We start from the raw sequence: 21,954 nt of genomic DNA on the forward strand, positions 1-21,954 counted from the left end.
GTCCTGAGGAAACTGTCAGATGGAGTTGCCAAGCCTCTCTCCATCATACTTGAAAAGTCCAAGCAGTCAGATGAAGTTCACAGTGTCTGGAAAAAGGGAAACATCACTCCAGTTTTTAAAAAGAGTAGAAAGGAAGACCTGGGGAAATACAGACTGGGGGGAATGGTTTTTTTAACTGAAAGAGGGGAGATTTATATTAGATGACAGGAAGAAAATCTTCACTCAGAGGGTGGTGAGGCAGTGGCGCAGGCTGCCCAGAGAAGCTGTGGACGCCCCATCCCTGGAGGTGCTCAAGGCCAGGCTGGATGGGGCTTTGGGCAACCTGGTCTGGTGGGAGGTGTCCCTGCCCATGGCAGGGGGCTGGAACAGGGTGTTTTTAGGGTCCCTTCCAACCCACGGAATTCTGTGGGTCTAAACCCTCAGCCGCGGGTGAGCACCTTACTCGCCTCCTACCAACCGACGCTGGCCAAAGCACCCCAGAACCGCCGGCAGGGCTCTGGGCCCCGCCCGGGAGGCACAGCCCTCGGGCCGTCCCACGAAGGAGCTCGGCGTTAGCCCGCAGGTGCACGCAGCACGGGCAGGGACGCGCCGCGGCGCTCTGAACGCGAGGGGTTTGGCGGCGCAGCCACCCGGCCTGCCGCGCTCCCTACACCGACCCGCCGGGCTGCGGGGCCGCACCTGCCGCACGCCCGCGGCCGCCCCCGGTGCCAGCCCCAGCCCCGTCCCGGTCCCGGTCCCGGTCCCCGCAGCGGGGCGGCCTCGGGGGCCGCCGCTCCCTGACGACAGCGGAAGGCGGGCGGCGGGGCCGGGCCGAGGGCGGCGGGCAGAGGCGGTGCGGCCCCGCCCGCCGCCGCGGTGCCCTGCGCGGCCCGGCCCAGCCCAGCCCGCACCCGCGTGGGGCGGCCGCCGCCCCGCGCCGCGCCGCGCTGAGGGAGGCAGGCGCCGAGGGACCGGGGCGGGGGACGGAGCCGGGACCCGCCGCCGGCATGTCCGCGCCCTGCTGCGCCGGCCAGGTAGGGGCGAGGGGCGAGGGGCGTGGGGCGTGGGGGGAGCCCGGCTTTGCCCGCTGCGGGCGGGCAGCCCCCGCCGGGAGCCGGGCGCGGAGGGAGGGCGGCCTGCCCGACCCGGGAGCCGGGGCGGCGGGAGCGGCGCCGCTCGCAGCGCCCCGAGATGGCGGTGCCCGGCCGCGGGGCGTTGGGACCGCCGGGGGGGGCTGCCCTCTAGGCGAGGAGCTCTCCGTCGTCCTCTCGTTTCACGGCAGCCTTTGGCGTGTTCGAACACCTGGCGGTCCGGGTTGTGCTGAGGTTGCCTCATCGGCAGCTCTGCCCGCCCTCGGCTTCTGGTTGTTATTTTGCTTTTGTGCGAGCTATCTGGAAAAAAAAAAAAAAATCGTTTTTTTCCTCAGGCTTGGAAACACAGTTTAGGTTTGTCCCTCCGGCTGCGGCTCTTCCGAGGTTCAGCGGGCTGAAGGGTTGCGGAGCGTGTCTCTGCACACCCGTCCTCCGGAGCCCCCCTGCACCTTGCCAAGGAGTGCTGGGTGTCAGGGGTGAGAGCAGTGTCTGCGTTGGGTAATGCTGCTCCTCAGGAGGGGTCTCACAGGTCCTGTGAGGAGCGGCTGAGGGCACTGGGGCTGTTTAGTTTGGAGAAGAGGAGGCTCGGGGGAGACCTCCTTGCTCTCTACAGCTACCTGAAAGGAAGGTGTGGGGAGCTGGGGGTCGGCCTCTTCTCACAGGTAACTAGTGATAGGACTAGAGGGAATGGCCTCAAGTTGTGCGAGGAGAGGTTCAGGTTGGAAATGAGGAGACATTTCTCCTCAGAAAGAGCAGTCAGGCATTGGAACGGGTTGCCCAGGACATCACCGTCCCTGGGGGTATTTAAGGAAAGGTTGGACGTGGTGCTTAGGGACGTGGCTTGGTGGGTGACATTGGTGGTAGGGGGATGGTTGGACCAGATGATCTTGGAGGTCTTTTCCCACCTTTATGATTCCTTGGCTGCTGTTTCACACACATTGGCAGCGCTTGAAGCAAGGTTTAGACCTGCTCAGTCTTTTCCACAGCGTGGAAAGAACAAAGTGCTGGTAGTAGGCACAGCTACTGTGGAGGTTCATGGCTGTTCACACCTTCATTGCTTTTTTGGTGAAGCTCCTGGAGAAGTATCTTAAAACCAGGAGGACAAAACTGTCGTGAGGTTCATATGGTGAATGGCATGACTTTAGTATGACTGAACTTTGAAGGTTTCTTAGAGCCACTCTCAATGTGCTGTGTAGTAATATCTAGTAGTAATGTGTTTTATTGACACTGATGCATCACTTTGGAGTCTGGAAAGAAGCTGAACTCCTTTGTGATGTTGGAGCCTAAGCAAAAGCCCTAAAGTGGATGCAGTCATGGTGCCAGAATTATGCAATACCCTGGGGAGATGTATTCTGCTGGCTCAAACATTATTTTTGATGTAAGACTTATCTGCGCTAAATACGGCGTACTGCTGGACTTGTACCAGCAAACTTAGCGTGGATAACCTTTTTACATATAGATTAAGATGATAAATGACATAAATCATGTTTCAATAGTGTACAGTGTAACTTTTTAAAAAAGAAAAATGGTCTTTGAGTTCACAGCTAGATGAGTTCCAACCTTGATAGAGGGGAGGCTGTTATTCCTGTGTGTTAATTATATTAAACAAGAAGGGGTAGAAGTTTCTTTCTCAACTACACTTCTTCAGGCATTTTACAAATACTGTTAATCAAGCTGAAAAATTGAGGAGGAATTTGGCCTCTCTTTAAATGTTCTGCAGGATGTAACCTTGCCTACAGAAACAGCAATGATATGCTTGAGGAGAGATGGGACTTTATACAGTGAGTCCTGAAAAACAGCCCTTATGCTGCTCTCTCCTTTTGGCCTAAGAAATGCTAGTTTAATGTGTGATATCCCATGGTGTTTGTTTTGTTGGAGTGTTGTGTTGTAACAACAACAGAAAAAAAAAGTGTTTTTGGCCTGCATGTCTCTGCCTTGCTGTGTTTCTGTAGGTCTGCTCTCCTAGAACTGACTGGGAGCTTCAGCGTCCTCCTCGTGAGCTGTGAAAGTGCTGATATCAAAGTTTTGTTGCGGGTTAACATCACTTGACTATCAATTTCTCCATTTGTAATGCCAGCAAGTTTTCCTGATGTGAAGCAGACAAGGAGTTTTATCAGTTCTTTTGGGCTTGGACCAAGCTGTGCTGAACATCTATCCGATGATGCCTGTCTGAATAAATGCATTCAGGTTCCTCGGCCCAGATTCCTGTTGTTAAAGGAATAGCTGCCAAAATTCAGTGTCCCTTGGTTATGCTGATTTTGCACTAACAGAAGTTATTTTAAATAATCTCAATTAACGTTACTGTGCAACTTGCATCCTTGCCAAGTAGACCATGGGAACTTGCTCTGAAGGAAGCAAGTCTCTCTCTTGGTCATTTATAAATTCTAATTTCTGCCACTGTTTTTTATTGTACAACGTGCAAACCTATTTGGCAGAAAATTGTAATTTTTAGGTGTTTGTGCTGTAATGGGCTTGCTAATGTTTCTTCGTTTGCTAGCGTTTCTTTGGTGGACCTATTTTCAGAATGCAGAGTGAATACAGTCTAGCTTGGGCCTCCACAATGCTTTTGATTACATAAAAACATCTGCTTAAATTGACAGGAAACAGGATTTTACATTTGGCTTTTCTTCAGTAGTTATTCTCAAGAGAATAAAGTTGAGATCATGGTTAAGAAAAGCAGCTGTTGCGGAAAATCTTTATTACAATGAATATGTTTTTTTCCAGAGTTAAATAAATGTAATTTAAATAGTTAGCATTTAGTTTTTAGGGGGCAGTATGCTCCAACTGGCTTGTTCAAGAAGATGGATTTTTCAATTAGAACTGGTAGTTATTAAAGCTTATAAAGCATTCAAAGCTATTTTTGTAGGTCTGTTAAATCTCAAGTGCTTTCTTTAGTGCTGTTCACCACTTAGAAGTCCTATAATGTAGTAAATGAAGTAAGATGTGCCACGAGTAGAATATCAGATTTTTATTTTATACCCAGACCTCTAATGCTGAGGGTTTAAAAAACAAAAATACGAAAAAAGCCCTATTTAAAGTCATGGCTTAGGCCAGCCTCAGACTGATGGGGTTGGTGGTCTGTGGGGCAAGGGAAGGAAGCGCCTATGTGTGCTGGGGCTGCCAGGCCCTGCAGTGCTGCCAGGAGGGGTTTGGCAGCCCCGTCCCCTTCATCCCTTCACTGGGGAGGCTGCAAGGGACAGCTCTGTCACCTCAGCCTGCCTTGTCCCCAACCGGGATGCCGAGGATGCTGTGGGCTTGCTGCTGGCTCTGCTCCTCTTGGAGCTCCCCGGGTGATGTGTTGCCTGCTGCAAATGGTCTTACTGGGTGAGGCTGATTTTGCTAAGCCTGAACCACGCACTTCACCAATTTTCTTTTTTTTTTTTCCCTTTTTTTTTTTTCCCAGTGCACCTTATCCCACTCTCCCAGCTGCCTTTCCATGCCCCTCTGTTTGTCCCCACCGGCACTGCTGCTCATGGCTGAAGAGAAAGCTAGCTGTCCAAGGTCTGGTTTGGAGCACTGCAGTGTATTCCACTTAAACACACCTATGAAAACCGGGGTGGGAAAAGACATTTTTTCCCCATTTGCAAAAACGTAGGTTCTTGTTTTAAAACAAACGGTTGCCTGAACAACTGAAGTAGCGACGCCTGGTTTCCTACAGCTGTGTGTGTTGAGGTTGGTATCTAACGTTGATTTCCCCTTCCAGTAAGTACTGCAGCCTTGTCTTTGTGCAGGGTTGAGAGATCATTTTTCTCTGCTAGCCCTTTTGCCTGTTCTCATGGAAATTGTAAGGAAGTAATATCTTTGAGGCCCTGTTGCCCTCTCATAGCTGGATAAAATTTGCTGATGGACCCAAAAGCGTTTGGAAAGGGAGGTGGAAGCTACCAAAAGACAGCGAGGTCACGTAAGCTTTCTATTATTTGATGCTTGCATTGCTGGGTTGAGTTCAAACTAATCCTTTCTCTGGCACTGCCTAAGAGGCAGAGTATACTCTCTCATTCCTGCTTAGTCTCTCATTGATGCTTAACTTTGTTCAGCCTTTTCCTTTCACATCCTGTTTTGTCAGTTGATTGCACTGGATGTTTAAAGAAACAGCTTAAATACCCATTCCTCTACAGCTGTGGAGTGAAGGCAGTGTAAGAACAGACCCTTTACCTTCAAAGTCAAGGTGACACTTTTCTGTGGGAGGATTTAAATGCTACTGCTGCTTTTATTTCATTTGCAAGCGTAGGTATTCCAGGGTGTTTTTTTCATTGCTGAGACTCGCAGTGCATGTAGTCGCAGTTGTCAGTGTGAGATGTTTTTGTTTCAGGGCAGCGACTGGGTGAGAGGAAAGCCTTGGCTACGAGTGCAGGTGTAAGCTGGAGGTCTCGCCTGGAGCTGGTCATCCCAAACACCTCCTGGGTCCTCGGCTTAGCTGTGTGCAGATAAAATCCTTCTCGCATCAGAGTTAATGGCACTCCCATTTATTTCTCAGCTGTATGGGGCTGTAATAGGTCTTGACATGTTAAATGCCTGCCTTCCTGGGTTTCTAGGGCATGACGGACCATTATGACTACCGAATTTGACCTTCTGCGTTGTTCAGGTCAGTCAAGAAATAAACTTCAGTATCAGCAATGAGAGTATGTTTGTTCTGAGGGACTTCCTTGAACTGAGTGCTGTGGAAGGAAAGCGACGTCTCTGGTTTAGGCTCCTCCATCTGAAGTGAAATCACCACGTCTCTGTAATTCTGGATGCACGCTCTCGCTTCTCTTCTCCCAGCAGCAGGCTTAGCCTTCGGCAGTTCTCAGTGCAGGTGGTGCCCGAACGCTGCATTGTGCTGAGTGTGAGGCACCGGGTGACAGACAGACAGAGCTTCTGGGGTGACAGCAGTGGTGGGAATGTGAGTCTGCCTTTGTTTGGAAGAGGGTCCTGACACACCTAGCAATCTCACTTTCAGTTTAATTCATCGTGTCTGTGCGAGGACTGATGTTTGCCGTTCCTGATTGGAACTGCCGGCAATTAGAGACGGCACGTGCACAAATATTTACGCGTATAAAAGAGTTCACGGCCTGAAAATGTGAAGTTTTGCATTTCTCTTTCTGTACAGCATGACTGACCCAAAACGTCTCAGTGTGTCATCTCTCAAAGAGAAACTGTTCCTCGTGTTTTCTGAAGGGACTCGTGTGTTTTTCCTTGCCTTTTTTTTTTTTTTTTAAATATATGTATATATTACAGTCACTGGCAAAGCAGCAGTTTAGGAATACTACTCAAGGCATTTCTGAAGAAGTTGCTGTAACTGTACTTTACAAGTCCTGTTCCGAAAGCAGGAAATGGGAAGAGAGGAGCAGGCTCCGTTTGGAACCTGCCAGCCTGGAAGTGGGTGTGAAGTTGGCTGTTGTGACTGGAAGGTCTTTAGCAATGTTTCTGAAAGTTAAATGTTTTTATTTATTTTGATGTGGTGAGAAGTAGTTAGCTTTCTGTACAAATTTATTGGCTTCTGTCACTTTGCATGAGGTATTAATATGTCTTTTCCCCCCACTCAGAACCAAAAGCGCCTTTTAAAAACACAGCACCTTTGTGGGACAGCTCAGAGCTGTCAGTTCATCCAGAACTGAAGCAGCAGTTCCAGCTGCATGCCTTTGAATCACTGCAGGAAGAAACTTAATTTCAACTGCCTGTTCCCTCCCCTGGTACACAGGTTCAAGCCCTTTAGCGTGTTCTTGGACCTCTGCATCCATCCCTGCTGAAGCACCACGCTGTGCCTGTGTGCCGCCAGACTCCTGGTCTCAAACATCAGAGCTAACCTGGAGAAGATCTGCTCGCTGTATGAAGTGATGGCCTGGCGTTGTCATCAGACGTTGCCATTGCTGATAAGTCTTTTGTCTCCCAGTTGCTCTGCTCGTAGCTCCTTTGCTGTGGATGGCGGGGCAGTGGCTGATGTACAAGCTGGAACAACCTGCGGGTGAGAAAACAGTGAAATGTGCAGTGGCAGGAGAGCGCAGCCGAACTCATCGCCCAGCAGAGGTTGCACCTGATCATCAGGGGCTCAGCGCAAAGAAGGGTCAGGATGTTCACCATTTTCATCAGTGCTTTCGTGGGAGCACTGCAGGGCAGAGCCTTGCCCCCACTTAGGCTGCGTCGATGGGCTCTGCTCTTCGCAGTTGGTGTGACAGTGCTGGTCCTGCGGCCGTGGCTTTGCAGGAGGTGCTGTGGAATTGGGGATGCAGTGAAACAAACGCTAGGTTGCTGGGAGGAGATGTCTTAAGGCCTTCAGATGAGAAACCTGGGGTGCTCAGTTTGGGCCCCTCCTTTGATGGGCAGGGAGAAAAGACGAGGTATTTAAAAGACTGAGCTAGTGAAAGAAACCTCACTGAGAACCAGGGTCTGAGGACTGTAGCAGACAAATTAAATCTTTTTTTTCTTTTTCTGTTTTTAATGAGATGTAAGTAATGACTAGGAGGGACAGACTGCTCATCTCCTATGCTGTCAAATCCAGATGGTCTGCACTAAATTTAATAACTGGGAAATAGCTATACTACTGGGGAACTGGGTGATGTGATGCATGCGATGCTTGGGTCAGACTAAACAATCATCTTGAATTTTCCAAAATCGTCAGGAGAAGAGCAGTTGAGCAGTCTTTAATTTAGAAACGTTGCAGTGACGTTATTTGCTAATGTTGGGCTGAGTCACTGCTTAGTACCGTTTGAGCACGGAGACAAAAGCTAATCATCCTCAGTCCAGCCGGCTGCTTTACTTTTCGTCTGCCGGCGTCTGCCAGCAGCTTACCCAATTTCTGGCTATCGGCATAGCTATCCTGGATGCCGCTCCCTCGTTTAGGCTTTGGTCTGCTTCCTGCTGCTTGGCTATTTGTCCGTTCTGACCCACTGTGCAGGGCAGGAGCCTGCAGTTTTGGGAGCTCAGCATAGGGCACGAAAGCCTCACCGGAAGGCAGTGTTAAGGCAGCGTCTGTGCTGGCGTGACGCTTCTCTGAGGTCAGTTTTAATTTTGCACAGTCCACAGTGTGAGGCGTGCTCATAAAAATAGGTTGTTAGTTAACTGGCTGGTGTGCTGGTCACAGAACCCTTGGCTTAAGCCGTGTGATCAGTGCTTGCACGCTTCGTGCAGCTGTGCAAGTAGCTGCCTGGGTGTTTTCGGTAGACTTTGCCACTGACAGATCAGTGACTGCATTATCTGCAAGCCTTACGGCTCCGGATCGCGCTAGTGGTCAAGTAATCAAACAGTGTACGGAAAACTAAGCTGTTGTTGGCCCTGGTGAAAAGAAGCTTCAGCATGGCACATTCCTCAGCTCTCTGGCACGGCCAGCAAGCGTGCGGTCTCCCATCGTGCTGCCCGGGTGGTCGTGTAGCAGGGAAGAAATGACACGCTGTTAGGTCTTCATTTCATTTAAGAATGCACTTTTTTTTTTTTTTTCCAACAAACTCTGCTTTGCTTTGATTTTTTACCATTTCAGCTGAAGTCTCCCAAAAGGAAGAGAGCTTTGTTGTGACAAGTTTGGTACGTCCCTATGGCTTGTATCTTTTAAAAATACCATAGGCTATTTTGGGCAGTGAGCCCAAAACTCCTCACGGACATACGCTTTGTTTTAATGGCTATGGAAAATATTTTCTACAACCTCTGAGATTTTTTTGGAAGCATCGCTGGAAAATACCTTCTAAAAATGTCATGGTGTCTACAAAAGCAGTAGGCAGGACACATCCACTTTACTCCTCAGCCTTGTGTGTAAATAGCTATGTGTGGGGCTAACATTACCGTCCTGTCTCACTCCACCGATGTGTCAGGTTGGATCCTGCAAAGCCTTGCAGGTGCGGCAGATGTTAAATATATGTTGGTGGAGCGTTACTTGTAGGGAGCACATGGCTCGTGTGTGTGTTGGCAAACCTGCTTTCACCCTGTGTTGTCCTCCTGCCTCTCTCCCTTACTAACCATAGCTGCTGCCCACGCTGACATCAGATGGGAGCACGCACATGCATCCGCTCCTGCCTGCGCTCAGAAAGCGTTTGGCACGGGCAGGGGCAGTCTGTGCTGTTTGCTTCTGGTCCTGGCTGCGTGGATGTGGCGCTGTCTGTCCGTCTGACCTGGCAGGAGCCTGCTGCACTCGTCTCAAATGGCATGGCAGAAAGCCACCACCGAAATGCCAGCTCGGAGAAGGTTTGGGCAAAGCACACGGGAGTGATGTGAGGTGCTTACCTCTGCCCTCCCCTTGTACATGCGTGCTCTCCCCTCAGTTGAAATAGTAAATTGTTTCTGTCATTGCACAGTAAATCCCATCAGGCAGCTGAATGTAATTGATAAGTCATTTTTACTTCTCTCCTTTGCCTTTTTTTTTTTTTTTTAAAGCTGTCTGGTTCTTTTGTTTGGCTACCAACAGCAGCAGAAACAACTCTGCCAGTGCCGCTGCAGCGGTGGTGCAGGATCAGGAGCGAGTGGCTGGCCAGGGAGAAGGGCTGGGGGTATCTGGTGGCTCTGATGCCAACCTTGCCGCCCAAAGAAACACCTGTGAAGCTCTGCTTTCAGTATTTTTAACTGAGTAGTTTACCACACAACCATGCACAGCTGCCGCTGCGAAGCCAGTCAGATCAGCCACCATCCAGACAGCTCAAGCCGCTGCGCTGTGCGCGGGGGCAGCGGGCTTTCCGACGTCAGGGCTTCAGGTAAGCCAGCATTGCGCGCCCCGTGAGCTCCTGGCGGGCAGCACCAAGCCAAGCAGATGGATGTCCCGCGCTGTGAAGGCGGTGGATTTGTGGAAACATTTGTGGAAAGCATAAATATTTGTGCAGTGCTTGTAAATATTGTCAGACCCTAACAGAGAGATGTGAGTAAGAGCGGAGAGGGAGCCGGGGTGGCTGTGCGTGCTCATGCTGACTGCCTGACTCCTGGCTGTCTTTGCAACAGGGAGACTTAAAGCCAGAACCCACTGCACGTGTGGCAGCCTCCTGTCAGGACAGACAGGCTTCCCGGTGCTCTTGCCTTGGGCTCCCTGGGACTCAGGGCTTGGAGGGGTCACAGGACTCTGGAGGAGCTCTGTAGGTACACACCAGGATTTCTGGGGCCTGCCTGCACGCAGAGGTCACAGATCTTGGGTTGTCTGGCCTGTTTCTGTTCAGAAAACTGAGAAGTGTCTTTGTTCGGCAGAGCTCAGCCTTTGGAGGAGCTTTTGTTTAATGATAATCTAAATCTATCAAAGATCTGTGATGCTGCTTGCTTTTCTTCACAGCCCAGTTGTTTCTTTTTTTTTTAACATGCAGAGAATTCGTTGCTGGCTTATACCTCTGCACCTGTAGGTCCTGAGCCCCTGGGCAGACCTCACAGCAGTCAGGAAGATAGAGGGAGGTGAGATGGGCAATGCCAGGGTAAGGCGTGTGGCATCAGAGAGATTGCATAGTTCAGCTGCACAGTAACACCAGCCTTTTAGGAGAACTCATTGCAGAGTTGAACGGTGAAGTCTGTCATCCAAGGATAACATCTTTGAAACCTCTCAGGTCAGTTGGTTGCTGCCAGCATATTACTCTCTGGGACAGAGACAGTTTTCATTTATTTTTGGATAACACTTATTTCATTACAGTCCACTCTGGAATGTAGTTAAACATAACCTGAGTTTAAAACAGAAAAAAAATAAAATTTGAGACTGTGGCTGATCAACCTAACCAACTTTCTATGGTTTCCATGGCTATTCAGAGTGCTTAGAGGAGTGTGTCTGAAATAAGATGGGTGTGCTGCTATTTTTCACAAATACTGTCAACTTACAGGTTACATGCTAGCTATTAGAAGCTATCATTAAAGTCTCTGGATAACGTGGAGCAATGTGCAAATGATCTATATATTCTATTTACGTGTTTGTCGCTTTAAATAGCAGCCTGAGGGACTGGAGGACTCCCAGGACTGGAATAGCAGACATGTTGCTGGACATGGATGAGGTTTCACTGGCAAAGCTTTGCAGCACTTAAGAAAACGATGTTCCACTCTCACTTTTACAAATGCCAAAGCTGCATACGTTTTTCATTCTCCAGTATAGTTTTTAACATTATGGTGAGTGCGGCCAGCATTTGAAGTTCATCCTGGATGCTTTGGATCTGGTTGATACAGATTGAAAGGACATTTAATCTTATATTTTTTTTCACAATTCTGAAGTGGACGGATTATAATTTTCTGACACGTTTTTGTTTTGAAGTACTATTTTTCCATTGGCTTGATGAGTCAGTACCTCACCATAGCTTCCTTATGCCTTGGATTTGTAGATGGTGCAGTAAAAGTTAACTTAATTTCACTCGGCTGCCATTGTCTTCTGTTCTGAAAATATACTTGCATGATGTGCTTGTGCACGTTGTGTTTTTAATTTCCAGCTTTGGTGCCAACACGGGCCCATTCTGTTTATCCCACACAGCTTGAGCTCTTGTGTTTTTGGGAGGATTTCTGTTTTGCAGCAGCAGCAGTTTTAGCAGCTGCTCGCTCTGAGGCCCCTGTCTCGTCTGGCACAAGATGCAGCGATGAACCGAGAGCACGGCAGAGCGAGCGCCGTGTTGTTCTGTCCCCTTTTTTGTTTGCGCTGCAAACCCAACAGCCGCTGTGAAGCGAGGCAAGGTCTCCTTCGCTGCACCCTTTGTGCAGGGCTGCAGGCAGGAAGTCTGAGCTTGGGTGTTGCAGCTGATAATAGTGGCAAGGAAATAATAAGCTGGGAGCCTTTTTAAAGACACTTCTTCATCAGAATGGCTTGGTGCTCTTTGATCAGCCGGGCTGGTAGCACGACTCTGGAGTCTCATCAGAGACACACGTCAGCAAACAAACACACGAAACTCCCACCGCCGCCTCCGGGTCAGGCAGTCCTCGGTGCTGGCTCCTCTGACCATCCGTGCTTTCCCATTGAGGGCTGAGGAACAGCAGGGCGAGCGTCCTTGGGCTTGACCTGCTGCCCCCAGCACCACCAGTGCACAGTCCCTGCACTGAGCAGTAGCCGCAGGGAGTCCCCGAAAACAGGAGTGCTGGGGGCTGAGGGTGCTCTGGGTCTGCAGCGGGACCTGGAGGAGAGGTGCCCTGCGCCTGGATGCCTGCTGATGTCTCAAACCTCCTCCTGTGGTCATGTCTGCTGGGCTCAGTCACATGAAGCTGCTGCCTGTTGCAAGAAGGGCCTGGCCAGAGACACTGCTGCCTTATGTACAGAAATAACGAATGCATTTATGTTGTTATATATGACTTTTCCTAAAGTAGAAGGAAGGGAAGGGAAGTCCAGCTGCTTTGAAAGTTAATGATACTGTCAACAGCAAGGGAATAATGAGCCCCAAGGTAAATCCTTCGCAGGATTTGTTTGGTGTCTTTTCCCCTGCTGAATGAGGAAATTATGTGCTTTTAGGAGTGCTGTTAGGAATCCTTTAAGTTTTTGAATTGGTGGGTCCTCAGATAGTTGCAGGAAGAAGAGAAATAGAAAAACACATAACCAACTCTGTTTCTATTAGTGTTTGAATATAGTAGACAATATCAGCTGAAGGGTGACTCCATATTATTTTCCCTTGTAGCTGTGTTAATGCTTCTCATCTTGCACATGGAATCACCGCTTTCATCTTTGAAAAATGTGTCTAAATAACTGTAAATATGAATTTTTTCTCTGGCTTTCTTCATTATAAGATTGTGCCATTGTATTTTGGGTCTTTCAAGCTCAGATGTTTTTTGCTTTGTTTGCAGCAAGCAAAGTATTTCCAGGCTCTTTCTCTATTGCTCAAGATATTTAGAACTGCCAGTGTGGTTTTTGTTTATTTGCTTTTGTAGTTGTTACCTCTTTATAAAGCCTCGAGCACAACTGTCCTGAAATGTTGCTTAAGCATCTTTCCTTCCTCCATTTTAATGTGCTCTAAGTCTTAAATAGCATATAAATTCCCATAGCCAAATAATGAGGGTGGTGGGGGTGGATATGTACATACATACCAGAAAAGCACCTTAAACAGGACAGTATGGTTCTGGTTAATTGAAAATGGATCCGTACGGCTTGTTGTGAAACAAAACCCATCTCCAGTTTGTCCCAGGAACAGAATTCCTTTTTGTCTCTGTGTTAAAAGCAAACAGATTTCGAGGCTGTGCTCTTCTTGTGCAGATGTGTTTCTTCACCATGTAAGGGGAAGCGTACATTGCAGGCCGTAGAGCCTGATCATTGCAGTGCCTGTTCTGTTGGGCGGAACGTGCTAGGGCCATGAGCTGTACAGGATGGCAGAGAGTAGGGCTAAGAAATCAGGAGCAGTACCTCCTTGTCCTCATCCTTAGTGTGTGGGAGAACTAGAAACTGGTGTGTTTGGACCTAGTGACTTTGGATAAACAGGACAGCCTGCTTCCACTTAAATACTGATATGCTGGAAAGAGATGACTTAAGAAACTCTGGAGTTTTACAGGAAGTCGCCCAGTTTCCCTGTGTGAGTTTCGCAACAGAAACCTAGCGGTGATGATAGAATGATTTGTGTTTGTGTCTTCCTTCCCAGTTGGCCTGCTGCTGTGGCACTGCCGCTTGTTCCCTGTGTTGCCGATGCTGCCCCAAGATAAAACAGTCAACAAGCACCCGCTTCATGTACGCGCTTTACTTCATCCTGGTGACCATCATCTGCTGTGTCATGATGTCGACGACAGTAGCTAACGAGATGAAAGCACGCGTAAGTAAGAGATCCACCCCTGCTCCTGAAGGGAAACGGGGCTCCTTCTCTGTCTCTTCATATACAAGGGCGTTTGCTCAAGAAGGAGCAGTCGATTCCCTCCACCCACTCACTTCCAGACCCGGACAAGAAGGATAGTGCACGTTCAGACTCTCTCTTCCTGTCGGTTGCTCAGCCTTCAAGTGTATTTCACAACAGGAAGAGTCCAGGATCACAGGACTAGCAGCCTTCCTCTTCTTTTGTTGTGCAGAAACCCATTCCAGCAAACCCACCCCAGGTATTCTGCGTGGGTAGTTTCAAGACATCTTGTAGCAGCATAAATTGGTTTAGCTGAATGTTCGGTTCATCTCTGGTAACTAGGTTAGTACCAGAAAAAGCAATTAGAAAACAGCTCTTCAACGGTTGCATTTATAATATTAATTCTGTGTTCTTGGTGTTATGTGACAGACTACTTCAGTGCAGTGGGTTCTGTACAAGGGGTTTTCTTCAGCGTGCTTTGAGTCATCATGTTCACATGGCTTCTAACCACAGCAGACATTGTTCAGCTCTAATTGTCTTCTTAATTAAAAAGCATGAAAGGAGCTGTGGCTAAAACTAGATTATAAAACCCAAGTTTCTTTCAGAGTCTTAATATGTAACTCTCCTGAGCTAAATCTCTGCCTGCTTGAGGTCAGACACTAGACCTGTTGTTCCACGTCTTTGGTTTCGTTTCTTAAGCCACCCAAGTTGCTCTCAGTAGCGCAAATAGGCTCTCTCACCCCCTACAAACTACAAGAAAATAAGTCTGCTTTAAAGTAGAGGGAACAATGGCTGGATTACTTAATTTTTTAAAATTAAGGAATGTGGGACTGAAACTTTTCTGCACCAAACTTGGCATCAGGCCTGCTTTGACGCTGTCATTGTGCTTTCCCTGGAGGATCAGAAGGCTTTGATTGATGTGGGCATCTAGTTGTTCTGTGTTTTCTGTCCCAAGAGGGGAGTGCCAGTGGGTGCGCAGTTAAGGCTATTTCCTTGTTGCTGGTTGAGTTGATGCCCTGCTTTTAACTTTCAGTTACCTGTGAAACGCATCCCTCTGCAGCATCCTGGGTCCAGAAGCTGGTGGTAACACCCTGTGCCTGCAAGGCAGATGAAACAAGAGGCTTATGCAGGGACTATTTTGAGGGTTTCTGTGCTCTGTGCCAGTGACCTTTCCTTCATCCCATGGTGCCCTCTTTGTACATTCTTTGCTAATTTTCTTTTATTTAATATGACACTGCTTGGACTATCACAGTGCTGCCTTCTTACCCCTGATCACCAGAAGTTGCTGACAGCCCTGTAAGAGTGCTCAGTACGGACAAGATACTCATCCCTGAGCTGTGACTTAAAAACTCTTCAATATGTGTGTGCTGAAGTTCCTTGCCAGGAATTACTTTGACTTACTAGATGCTTAGATTGGCAATAAAGTGAGTAATCCAAGGAACTAAAGTATGTGGAAGACAAACTATATGCTCGTATCCAAATTTCATAAAGTCGTTTTCCATCAGTAGTGTGGTTTTAATGCAGCTTGTATCCCTAACAAAAAAAAAAACCTCTCTCCTTATCCAACAGAAAAGTGATTCAAGCAGCCTTCAATAACGTGCTTTTCAGCCTTGCCAAGTTTCTTTTCCAGTTTTTAGCCTTTAAAGCTCAGTGTAGGAAGAAATGGCACAAAGAGTAGCTGTTAGTGTGAAGTGGAAAGATAATTGCCTTCTTAATTTAGTGCATTTGGTGACTTTGAATAGGAAATGGACCATCTGAAAGTAGTCTTTCTTCTTCTGCTCTCTAATTTAATAATTACTTTCTGGGCTGTTTAAAAGTTCAAAGACTCCAGAAGCTAATTCAACCCAGTTGTAGTAGAGTGCACCTTCAAAATATCTACCCAGACTAACTGGTCTCAGCTTCCCAATGACGAACTGTATTTTGAAAATGGTGGTCACTTAGTGATTCCTTTGCTTTTGGCTGGATTGTGGAGCACTCCTAGATCCTGAAGCACAGCTGTAAGCAAATACTTTGCATCATGCTTCGAAGACGTCATGCTCTCTTTCTTGAAAGGGGACAGAATTTTAATTCATTTTAATTTGATTTTTTAAAAATTTGTATATTAAAGTAACATTTAATATTTCAGTGCAGTGCTTTGTGGAACCATCAGCTTGTCAGGGAACAATATGTCTGCTTTACCAGTTTAGAAATCAAATAATCATGCTGATGTTAAGTGAAAGGAATCTCACCCTTGTCAGTGAAGGTTTTTTTTCAGTTGTTTTGTTGATTGGCGCTAAGTTCCCAAGTCTGAAGTAGTTCTAAAAGTATTTATTGTAGCACTGTAGCCTTTGGACCTTTGAAGTTATTTTGAGAGGAAGTAGCAGCAATGTACATCTCCGATGGACACCTTAAAGAAAGACTTAAAAAATATGTTTGTATTTGTCCAGCAGTATTCATTTGCCCCCTTTGTCAGTCTAGTAAAATACATTTAAGACAGGTTTTCCATTTCTGAGGTGTCAGACTCTGCAGGTGCCAGCCCAGAGTCAGGACCTGCTCTATGCCCTGCAACATGTCTGGAAAAACAAGTCAGTGTCCCAGGTTCCACCTCCTCCCCAAAGCTGGCAGGCAGAGGAAGCCATGTGTCAGTGGGAGGATACAGTACCTGTGGAGTATCTGGTTATGGTTTCAAAACCTTGCTTCCTAATCTAATTGGCAGTATTTTGATGATCTGTTTTTGTGGTGAGCCTAAAGAATTGAACAAATAAAAGATGATGTCTTCTTGGTGATTTTTTTTTCTGTTCTTTTCACACTTCTTCCCCATCTTCTGATCTGCTTCTGAGCTCATGAGACACCACAAGAACCTGGAGAGTTAAATTCTGAAAAAATTTGCAGAGAAACCAAGGCATTTCTGTTTGATCTCTGGGGAAAAAACGAGAAGCAGTGGGGAGGGAGTGGATAGGGAGTGAAGCAGATAGGGAGGGAGTGGTTGGCTCTTACTAAGAAAGCAGTTTGAATTGGAGCATGTAGAACTGATTTCAGAGGAGCAAGGTCGTGTATCAAGGCAAAAGATAGGATACAACATCAATCAAGACATGAGAGCTTTAGCGATGGGGACAGCAAGGCAGAAAAGGTGAACATACAGTTATACAAGACCGTGTTGAGATCTGACTTTGTTCCAAAAGGAAGTAAATCAGGATCCAGGGCCTTCTATGGTGGTGAGGCACTGGCATAGGCTGCCCAGAGAAGCTGTGGATGCCCCATCCCTGGAGGTGCTCAAGGCCAGGCTGGATGGGGCTTTGGGCAACCTGGTCTGGTGGGAGGTGTCCCTGCCCATGGCAGGGGGGTTGGAACTGGGTGGTCTTTAAGGTCCCTTCCAACCCAAACCATTCTGTGCCTTGATCCAGGTATGTGCTTTTCCATTTATTCTGTTGAAAGTCAGCTACAGCTTTACCCTCAAACATTCTGTTGAAGTGTAACCTTGCTTTGCAGGCTTTGAAAGCATAATTGACACAAGGAGGGAGAGAATTGTTCTAGTCGGTCAAAATACTATTTTGATTTTTTTAAATGTTTTTCTTAATGTCAAAGCTGTTTCAAAACCTGTGGTTTCATCCTGAAAATATCCATGCCTTATTTAAATAAGGAAAGGAAAATCGGAAAAGAGGATTTCAGGAAAGCAAATACCAGTGAAAACTAATTCAGTTGTGTGAAAGCATTTCAGTTCTGGGTGGTTACATGTTCTGGTAGAGCATGCTTTCAGACTTGTTTCCTCAGCCAGGTTTATATCTTTGTCCTTAAATCCATTACAGTATGTTAAAATCTAAATTTGCTGCCAAAACTGATTTTTTTTAAAGAAACTGTCCATTATCTATTTCTGGTAAGAATTTAGCTATGGATGCAAGCTGATGCATGCTTTGGTCAGATTGTTTTTTATTTCTTCAGTCCACCTGTTCAAGACAAGTGGCTTTACCAGCATTTTTCCCCACTCTCTGTCTACTCACATGATTTTTTTTTTAATGCTTTCTCCATTTCTATAACAAATTTCACCTGGCACATTCCACCCTCTCGTGGATGAGGACATCCATGTGGAAAGCAGTCTCTTTCTGGTTTCTCTGGCTCTTCAGGCCTGTTTCGACACAATTCTTCCTTCTTGCTGCCCTGTGATGCCATTTTCTGCCCTCCTGCATTCATGGGACTGGGCACAGACAGACCAAGCTTGGAGGTGTCCCAAACCCAGCCAGCTGGAGCCTGGACACAACACAGCTGCATCAGCTCGCTGCAGCATCACAGTAATTTAGGAGGACAGACACTCGCACCGAAGGCAAAGCAAGTTCGGGGCAATCTGACCCTGTTCTTGTAGATGTTGCCGTTTTCTGTTTCACTGCACTCAAAAAAAAAAATACCCACTTGATAACATCATTGTGCATGCAGCTACAGAGGCATTCACGTTATCTGAGTGGATACTGAGTTACTGCAGTTGGAATGCTTTGTCCCCTGCTCGGAGGCCAGGGGAATTTACTTATGTTGCTTTTAAAGAGAGAAAGGTAAATACTTCACTCCATCAAGATCAGCTAAGTAATTAATCTGTGACTTTAACAACTGGCAAAACTACTCAGCAATTAGAAAGAGTACTAAATGACACAGGCTGGGCAGGTTCTGGCAGCTGAACATATTTCAGAGAGAGAGATTTTCAAGACAAAAATGTCTTTTTAAACTTTTCAGTGATCAAGAACTCGCATAAAGCTTGATAAATTGCTCGCAGCAGTAGATTATCCTCTTGTGAAAACATGCCCTTTTCATTACATCCACCCTCTTGTCCTCAGTGTTGTGCTCGTGTTCATTATCTGCTGGGGTCCCAAGTCTTTGTTTTTATTCTTGATTTGTTACTTTGGGATCAGTGGTCTCTGGAAAAGATGCTTGGTCCCGCAGGACTATTCCTGTGGCCATCATTTATCACTGTATAGCGTTGTGCATGCTACACAACGGCTGAGCCCTTTGTTGTTTGTGCAGGCACAAAGTAAGCCCTTGTTCTTGTGAATCCATGCGTTTTCTGTCAGCCTGTTGTGTAAAGAAATTACTACCAAATAGAGAAAAGAACATATAGGGTCAAGAATCCCTTCTAGACCTCAGTAGAAACATATCCAATTAAAGAAGATTCTAATTTACAGTTACCCAGAGATTTTTTTTAACTAGCTATTTGATGAATTAATTAGGTTCCGTGCTGTTTTTGTTGTTTTACTCTTTAAAACCGGTAATCAGAATATTATTTGGTCCAGATCTAACAGAAATTAGCGGTTTAATCAGCATTATCATCTATATCAAAAGGTCTGATTTTCTCAGAAATATTTTTAGTTCAATACCATGCATCGTTTTATCTGTGCTGATTGATGGTAATTACAAGTAAAGAGTTAACTGACAGCCCAGCTGCTTTCCCTGGCATTGCTGTGGCCCTATGGCTTGCCCCGGCATTGCTGTGGCATAGATAGGTCTCTTAGTTATTTCACCCGATCCATTTGCTCATTTTGAGTGCTGGCACATTTGGCCAGTCTGACATTTCATTGCCTTTCAGGACTTAAGAAAGGCATTGCTGATGCTCCAGCCGGTTTCTCAGGAGCCCTCTAAAATTTTTGGATGCGAGTTAAATCACGGTTGCTCAATTGCTGTGCAACTTCTTAAGCATTGGCTATTCATCTCTGAGTTACTTCTGAAAGTGCATCTCGGGGTGGCACAGCTTGAATCCATTTCTATGTGTTGATCCCATGTTTCCTGCATCTTTGATGGCTCTATACCCGGCTGGGAACACTGCCTGATCACTGGCTGTTGAGCCGTGTTCGTTGTTCCCTTGTCCTGTTTTTGTTTACTTACTAGCCTGCTGAAGGAAGTAGACATGAGTATCTTTTCTTCTTTCTTGGAAATGTTCAAGGATGATGTTGCCCACAATCTTTGTATATTTTTCCTAAGCAAAATCGGGCCTGGCTGAACGCTTTCTCACACCCGATTTCCCATTTCATCTGCCTGATTTATTTATTTGTTCAATGTTTTGTCCTGGCATGCGTTGTCCTCTGTCTCTCCCAGTTACCCATGCAGGTAGCTGTGATCAACTCCAAAGGTTTTGATGTGTTGCTCAACTGGTCTCACCAGCCTCGGCTGAGCACTTTGTGCATACAGAAAGGCCCTTCTTTCTTTGAAGCAACTGGTGGTTTTTTAATTAAATGCCTCTATTTCTGCTCGACACCCTGGCTGTGGGAAGGGGAGGTTGGTCTGTACAAAGGCACTGCACAGGAGTGGGACCTGTCCACAGAGTCCTGCTTTCTGAGCGCTCGGTGTCACACCCGCCCTGGTGACACCGAGGCCAAAACGCGCGGCTGTTTGCCTTCCCCTCACAGCAAGGGCAAAGCCTCAAAGGCAAATATTTAACGAAGTCAGGAGAAAAGTGGAATTTTCCTGCCTCTCTGTTACTTTAACATAAAATCAGGGCAACTGGCACAACTCCCTTTCAGAAGCTGTAATGGAGGGAAGGGGACTCACTGCTCCCATATTGCTTGGGTGTGCTTCAGTCTACACTTTCATTGAGGGCAGCACAAGCCAGAGCTTCCTGCCCTGTGTCCCAGTGCATGGCCCCTTTGGCTGGTGAAGCAGCCAGTATGGCTTTATGTAAGCCGGATTACTGAAACAAAGTCTGTTGTTATAAAGCATAGGAAGAAGGGAGAAGGTCCCTGCGGTAAGGGGCAGGGATGGTTTAAGCCAATAGAGCTGGAGGAAGGCAAGGTGGACTTGTACCTGAGAGCCATCCGGGAGTAGTTTACAGCCGAGGCTATGGAAAGATCCAGTCCCTTGTGTTTTACGTTGTTCTATGTCCCTTGAAGCATTAAATCCAGGCCGAGGGGTATCAACAGCGAAAGATGTCAGTATTAAATGAAGCCAGTGAAAAATCAGTGGTGCTCCGACTTACGCATGCATAGGTATGTGAAGCCCTGTGTCCTGCCTAACAGTTTGTCATGTGTTTTGTTTTTCAGATTCCCTTCTACGAGCAGATGTGCAAGGGAATTCAAGCAGGTGAAATGTGTGAGAAGTTGGTGGGATACTCCGCAGTGTACAAAGTCTGTTTTGGAATGGCCTGCTTCTTCTTTTTCTTCTGCTTGTTCACCATCAAAATTAACAACAGCAAAAGCTGCCGAGCTTATATTCATAACGGGTGGGTATTTGATTGTTTGATTACCACTTCTGTTTATCGGTTTGTGCTGCTTACTTTCCAGTTGCAGGTAGTACTAGGCAGGGAAAAAAAGAGTTTGATATCACTGCTTCTGTCAGATATAATGCAGCCAAGTGGAAACAAACTTAAACAGCAATCAATCAACAAAGGTTGTTTTTTCTCTTGCTGGGCTTTAAATAGAGATTTCTCCTGGTGCTTGTTTTGAAGACCTCTAATTCCCATTATAATCAGTTGATTTCTTTTGTTTGCTCTTGTCCAGATTCTGGTTTATTAAGCTTCTACTTCTGGCAGCAATGTGCTCAGGAGCATTCTTCATTCCTGATCAGGACACTTTCCTCAATGGTACGGACTTCTCATTTTATTATGCTGCTTCATTCTGTACTACCCTGGGGGTGGTTTTAAGTCATAAAGGTCTGATCAGTGTGGGTATGGCTGTACTTCTTCAAGTGAAGCCAGTATAGTCCAGGTTCAGAAGGGGTATTTGGAGCTGTCTGTGAGGAACCACACACACACAAAGATTAACCATTCATTGTTTGTGCTGACCGCAAGCAAGCCAAGAGGGTAGGTAAAATAGCTGCAGTGCTGTCTTGCAAATTCTTCAAGAAGCAGAGACTGCAGTGATGCAGAAGAAATTGTTCTATTGAGAGCACAGAGACGCGTGTTAGCTTGGCTTGTGCAGGTAGCTCTGCTGCAGCACAGCAGCTGGGGACCATGCTATGTCGTGGAGAAGAGCCATACTACTGGGGGACGCGGTGACGTGCAGGCAGGAAACCCTCAGTACCATAAAAGAATGTGGGATATCGCTATCTTTCAGGCTGGTGATGTAAACCTAATAATGTAAAACTAGACTTCCCGTGGCCTGTTGCAAGTGCCCAGCCCAGAGTGCTATGCTCGATGCATTTCCAGTTTTGGAAGACACTCTGGCACTGCTCAAGCATGCTGGTGCTGGGCAAGTGTTTAAATGCCGTCTCGGTGGGTTACTTCTCAGAGGCCTCTTGTGGGGTGGCAGCAAAAGTCCTGGTTATGATACCAAGGTGAGTTTGTGCTCTTT

The 21,954-nt window shown here is 46.9% G+C and overlaps 1 protein-coding gene across 1 annotated transcript in view; it reads left to right on the forward strand.

Annotated features, from left to right (window-relative positions):
- The first annotated feature begins 833 nt into the window (after positions 1 to 833).
- SERINC5 (serine incorporator 5) overlaps positions 834 to 21,954 on the forward strand; it is a 40,488-nt gene continuing 19,367 nt past the window's right edge. The window contains exons 1-4 of the mRNA XM_040540643.1: positions 834 to 1,013; positions 13,529 to 13,696; positions 20,707 to 20,885; positions 21,163 to 21,245. Coding sequence (XP_040396577.1) covers positions 987 to 1,013; positions 13,529 to 13,696; positions 20,707 to 20,885; positions 21,163 to 21,245 — 457 coding nt within the window. The 5' untranslated portion in view covers positions 834 to 986. The remainder of the gene's footprint in view (positions 1,014 to 13,528; positions 13,697 to 20,706; positions 20,886 to 21,162; positions 21,246 to 21,954) is intronic.

The sequence above is a fragment of the Cygnus olor genome, chromosome Z, assembly GCF_009769625.2.
Source record: "Cygnus olor isolate bCygOlo1 chromosome Z, bCygOlo1.pri.v2, whole genome shotgun sequence".
NCBI classification, from domain to species: domain Eukaryota; kingdom Metazoa; phylum Chordata; class Aves; order Anseriformes; family Anatidae; genus Cygnus; species Cygnus olor.